Consider the following 6290-nt stretch of genomic DNA (forward strand, 5'->3'; position numbering starts at 1 on the left):
CCCCAGCCCCCCTGAGTGCTCTCCGACCCTCATCTGACCCTCATCCCCCTCTCCCAGCCTTGTCAATGGCTGCCCTGCCCAGCCCCAGTATCCCAGCACATAAAAAAATAAAAAATAAAAAGAATAAATAAAAGAAGCCCCGCATTCACCAGCTGCTGCAGTAGCTGTCGGGGCCTCTGGGGGCTCATGGCAGAGCCCCCCCCATGCAGCTGGGACGCTGGGGCTGGGTGGGGCAGCCATTGATGGGGCTGGGAGCATGGGCGGGGGATGGAACCTGTTCAATTTGGAGATTCAGCTGATTCGGCAGTGGCCAAATCTCCGAATCAGATTTGGCTGAATCAATTAGGGACAGTGATTTGAATCACTGAACTGAATCACTGTCCCCTGAATCATCCAAATCTGAATTTGAAGCGAATACTAGCCGCTTCACACAGGACTATTTCTGAGGTCTCCTAGTAACAAATATCCATAATTTCTCAGTACTGTTACCATGATATCAGGTCCACAGGCTGCTAAGAAAGGTGCACATCATTTTTTAAAAAATAAATGTTACTTTATCTTCTTTCTTTCATCTTCAAACTGTTTTACTTCAAGGTCTTTAAACCCCACCCCCTCTGTAACATAAACAGAGAGCGAAATGGAAAAAAAGACTGTGAGCATATTACAGTTCTTTTCCTGATTGTGCTTACTAATCAAGTGAGAAGTCTGGAGTTTGTATATGTACAAATGGAACACTTGAAGACTAGACACACACTTTTTGCATAAACCAGTTAGCTGTCAGTTTCACCATGGACATTTTCCATGTGCACTTTGAGGTAGTCATTTCTTGTAAATTTCTTGTGGCAGAGCTGGCATTCTGCCATTGGACGATTGGGATTGTGAGTCAGTTTGTGTCGGATCAGCATTTTCTTCAGGCTGAAGGACAAATCACAAACCTAAAGCATGGAAAACAAGAACAACTAATAAATCTTTAAAAACACAAAGTGGGTAAGTAACTTATTTTAAATCATGGTATTACAGATGACCTCCCATGATTATGCTTTTGCAAAACTGAAAACATAAGACTTTGGAACATGAACTCCCAACTCCTGTTATATTATACTGTTCTGTGATATTCTTCAACGTTCTTAAGTTAACAGTTGGCATTATGTGTATTAAAAAAAGAAAGGAGGCAAAAGCCTGACTGCACTGATGCCCATGAGTTTCTATGTTTATATTACAAACTAGTAGTGTAACTAGGGCAAGATGAAATAGGAAACCAGCCTTGGGTGCTGATTTTGAGGTGGGCACCAGCAGCATCCTGCAATGCTCTGAAACCCCACTCTCTAGGTCTCAGCACTCCCTGCTTCCACACTCCAGTGATTGTTTCACTAGTTTTGCCTCTTCACTGAAGTTTTGGCATTCACTGAAGTCTCTCTTTTTCTTGGGCACCAAGTCCACAGAGACCTAGGACTCATTTAATTCTGAGTATTATGGACTTTTACCCAAATGGGATACCTGTTGCAAGTTACAATGAACAAGACAGTTTATTAAACTACTGTTACTGATTATATCGTTTTTAAAGCCTAACTCCTATTTAAACAAACTGTGGCTCTATGATACTGTGAGGAAGGATAAAAACCTCACTAGGCTCCTCCCAATTAGGTCTCGAAGGAAAAAATTCCATCCTGCCCTGACACCCCAAAACAGGCAACCAGTCACACCCACAGCATCTTAGAAAATACAGCTTCAGAAGTCCTGCCACAGGGATGGAGTGTGGGGCAATTAAGGAAAGAAGAGCCTCTAAGGGCATTTTTACACGTGCTCCCAGACATGGCACCAGGCACTTTAATTCGAGAGCTGTGCCAATTAAAAGCGCCCGGGCGTCACGTGTATTAGCCTCACTGCACGTCCATGCATTGAAAAAATAGCTGTGGGGTGCTTTGAACTAAAGCTCTTTGGATGTGTTTTATTTCAAAGCACACCACCAACATTTTGTCAGCGTAGAGATATGTGGTGACACTGATACATGGCTGCCAGAGTACGTCAATTTCTGTGCTTCAGCAGACTCAATTAATTGGGTTTCCAGTGCATTGGAGGAGGCTCCCTACATGTGTGTAGGAGCCCTAAGGCTGTAAACAGACTTTGTATTTGCTCTGGGACAAAGCTTTTTGTTCTGAAATCCAGCAGACCTTCACACCCAATGTCATGCTTTAAGTACCAGAGAAGTATACCCTAGAAAATGTTCTAACAATTTTTCCATGTACATCATTGTGTCTAAGTCAACTGTGGTTCATTCATTCCCGAAACAAACTTATCAGGCTGTGTGCATTCCCTGACCAGGTATTGGCAGAGAAGAAGCAATGCAGCTTAAAAGGGTGTAAAGGGCTGAGCTGTTCCTGGTTTGATCTGAGTCAAAGCCTGGGACAGTAAGGACCACCTTAAATATGATGTCTGTTTATAACTTAAATGACCTGTGCAAGGTTTAACTCAATGGGAGGAGCAAGGGACAATCAGCTCCCATCTTCTTGCTGGCAGAGACAGCAGAAGAGATCATGTGCAAGCTGAGGCACCCCATTCCTTCCTTTCCCCCCTTTGGGAAGGCTATTTTCTCCCCTTCTGCAGGGCTGTCCAAACAAACCTCTCATCTGGTTAAGTGGTATTCTTGTGCTGAAAGCATTTTCTTATACAAGTACTTGCAGTGGTGGTAATGCAACTAGGAATAAAAAGGTCCTCCTGAATGTAAGGTTACAGGATCTGACTCTTAGGCAGCAAATGAGAGAGAATCTCTACATATCCTGACTGTTTTGTTTGCCTTCACGGAATCAAACTATAATGATTAATTAAAAGCTTCGTATGGTGCTTTGGAAACAAATTAAAATTAATTTAAGCATGTCAACTAACAAAAGGCAAGGAAGGATGAAAGGCAGTGAACTCTCAGGCACTTGCAACACATGTACTCTACAAAAAGGACTTTCACTGTTGGGAAACCTGAAACAAAAGAACATTTGTACAAAAATTTAACTGTTTTGTCAGCAATTTCCGTATTCTTCCTGCTACTATTTAATGTGGGTCAGAATAAAATTGTTCTTTCTCCACTCACAACATACTTTTTGTGTATGGTCACACAATAGAATCACAATGCTATGCTTATGGTATTAATGAAAAGGAACTACCTAGGTACTACACAAAAGGAAGGTGGCCAAAAACAGAAAAAAAATAAAACCGTCTTTATGGATTTCCTTTAAAGGAACAGTACAGGAGAAAAGAATTGTACATGTATGGAAACTCAGTATTATTTAATGGCATTTCTGAGCAGGACAACAGAGAGTTCTGATGTTAGAATACAGCTGCATAGGACCAAAGGAGGTCATTTAGTCCAAACACACTGAACTATACTGTAAATCATTTATATTGTATATCTGATTGTATATCTGTATCTGACCTACTATTGTAAATCATGAGCCTTTTGGCTCTGGACTAATATCATGCACAGCTGTTAGTCTCCACTGGGCTCTTTGAATATTGTGCATACTATTACTAATGCTATATGCATAGTTATAGTGGTATACATATAGTACAAACTATGCATATCGTTAGGTACAAACGTGTTACTTAGAAGTAAGTTTATGGGATACCTGTGCTCAAACTTGCAGCAGCTTCAAAAAAGATAAAATGCATCAATACTGGAGGCACTAAAGCTATGGGTACCTATAGTAATTGGCCTATATGCAAATTAGTACAGGTGTGTTTATGTCAAGGTCAGGGTTTTCAAATTTGCCCCTCAGTTCAGTAGGTGAGGGAGAGCAGAGCTTGACAATAGGTATGGTGGGAGGGGCTACAGGGGAAATAAGTTGGGGGGACGCAGAGGGCAAGGGTACTACCTGACCTCCAGATTTATTTTCACTGCTTTAGCCTGGGGGGGGAGCACAAATTCAAGGCAAACCTCCAATAATTAGATTCTATACCTATAACAAATTCATACATTTTCCATATATAGAATCTAATTATTGGGGGACTGTCTTATACTGAAGTAAGGTAGATCGTTCTGACCTGTGTTATAAATGCTTTTGGCAAAGTCAGAGGGTGGCAATGGAGAAAAAAGTAATAGTCAAAAGCAGTATTTTGTATCCAAAATAACTTATTTTTCCAAATAACGAGAACAGTATATGTCCTATTGTTATGGAACAGTTTTAAACTTAAGAGATGATGTCATACTGCTGATCTTTAGATAGGAAAGACAACATTTCAACCTTCTTTCATTTGTTTTCTTACTTCAGGCATCAGAGAACCTCATGACTCCTTCTGAGAATTAAAATTACTTAAGAGAACACTATTTGGGTCCTATTTTATTTCACTACTTTTCTTGAGCTGCTTTCTTCTACATTTTCAGACAACTCAGGAAGTTGTATCACTCAAAGCTTTGAGTGAACTGTGCCCATTGTACCAACACATCCCCTCACATAAAAAAAAAATCTCAAAATGGCAAAAATAAGGGAAGCAAGGTTCCATATTGAAATAAGTATACAGCCATGAAACCTACAATAAAGATGTACCCATAAGCGTGTATATAATGTTTTGTGTCACGCATATCTGTACGCTGTATACAATATACCAGTGTTTCCCAAAGTTTGTGGGGTTACATCCTAGCATAGCACCATTCTTGGTCCCTTTCCCCACTTCAGCCCATATTGTTGTCCCCACCCCTCCAACCGCATTGCTCCTTGTTGCCAACAAAGGGAATCAGTGACAGTCAGCAGCTGTGCTTCACATATGCTCCTCCTGGAACCTTTGCACCTCCCCACGGGGTGTGCCCCACATTTTGAGCAATGCTCAAAAGACCTATGTCAAAGGTAACTTCCGCTACAGTAATTCCTGATGCATTTCAACTGAGCAGCAGTGACAGCTTGAGAGCTGTTAGTTACTAGTGTTGTTCCTCAAGGGAAGTTACTTAAGAGTCATGCAATCCATATGGACATGCCCTTCAAACCTTGAGTTCACAGAATTTTTTTTAGCAGTATACCCATAAAAAGGGGATGGAGCATGGCAATGCAGAATGTGCATATGTAGCACCTGCTCTCAAGGCCTCCTAGGCAGCACAGTGCTTTCTTGGTAAAGATGGATATGGAACTCTGGGTGGCTGCCTTGAAGACATCTGGACCAGAGATGTTCACATGGGACTTCACTGTGCAGACAGATGACAGAAGTACACAGGCAATGCTGTTTGGCTGACCCAGACCCTATTTGGCAGGGTCAACTTCTGTCTCCCTGCAGAACAATGTGGGATTGTGATGTTCTGCTCCCTGCTCTGCTACAGTAAAAGAGTCCAGCCTGGGTGACACTGTGGGACTGCCCCAGAGAAACTAAATGTCTGTAGATGGCCTAAGACTCATTGGTTGTAAAGTTGTTCTGCAGTGTAAAAGTACCTTGAAATGCTTATGGAAAAGTCTCCTGAGCTGGGTTGATAAAACTTTGATTTACGTTCTGAAAGCAGCAAAACACTTAAGCAGGTAATTATCTAACCATAATAAACAATGTCACTTTTATATCACATAATTTATCAATAGTTCTAAAGGCACTTTACAAAGAAGAGTCATTTGCAACACTTCTCTATCATTATTGTCATTTTAAGACTAGGGGAAACTGAGGTAAAGGAAGACAAGTGACTAGTTTATCCAGTGACAGTTGGAAATAGAATCTGTATCTTGAATCCTACGTTCTTTCAACAGGGCCGTATTGCTTCTCACATGTTGCTGAATCAGGACAAACTCCAAAATAATCCCACTATACTTTGAAATTAAAAGGTTTATGGTAGTTTTGGTATATATTATTTCAATGGCCACAGAATGATTGAATTTAGCATTGTGTGCCACTGGCTTTGCTTTCAAGGCTGTAATTGTTTTTGTTGTTCTGAGAAGGAACTTAAAATACGCAAGAAAGCGACTATTATTTGCATATGAATCTTGTTTTTATGTATCCTAGGTAACTGTAAATATTTTTTTAAAGAGTTTGCTTTTTATGTTAATTTTATAACTTACCCATGACATTTCACTGATCACAAACACTCCTGTTTCTATTCATCTGGACTTTTAGTCAGTTTCCTTATAATGTTTAAAGTTTTGATTTAGTGTGGAGGTGGGGACACTTGACACATGAAGGCATGTTTAGGGTCAACTGAAAGCACAGTGTGAAGAGATCATGCTTTACTGGAAATAAACCAGGAGTGCCATTCTGGAGAATTATCTGCTATCTATAAGGCAGCTACAGGTCATCGGCTTTTTTTTTTTTTTTTTTTTTATAAAAACAGGAAG

General features: G+C 40.6%; 1 protein-coding gene across 2 annotated transcripts in view; it reads right to left on the minus strand.

Annotated features, from left to right (window-relative positions):
* Nucleotides 1-360: 360 nt before the first annotated feature.
* PRDM5 (PR/SET domain 5) overlaps nt 361-6290 on the minus strand; it is a 208402-nt gene continuing 202472 nt past the window's right edge. For both annotated transcript variants that reach the window (XM_019522042.1, XM_019522041.1), the window contains exon 16: nt 361-935. In XM_019522042.1, the coding sequence (XP_019377587.1) occupies nt 771-935 (165 nt within the window). In that variant the 3' untranslated portion in view covers nt 361-770. The remainder of the gene's footprint in view (nt 936-6290) is intronic.

Source organism: Gavialis gangeticus, unplaced genomic scaffold, assembly GCF_001723915.1.
Source record: "Gavialis gangeticus isolate Ggan-Ray unplaced genomic scaffold, GavGan_comp1, whole genome shotgun sequence".
NCBI lineage: Eukaryota > Metazoa > Chordata > Crocodylia > Gavialidae > Gavialis > Gavialis gangeticus.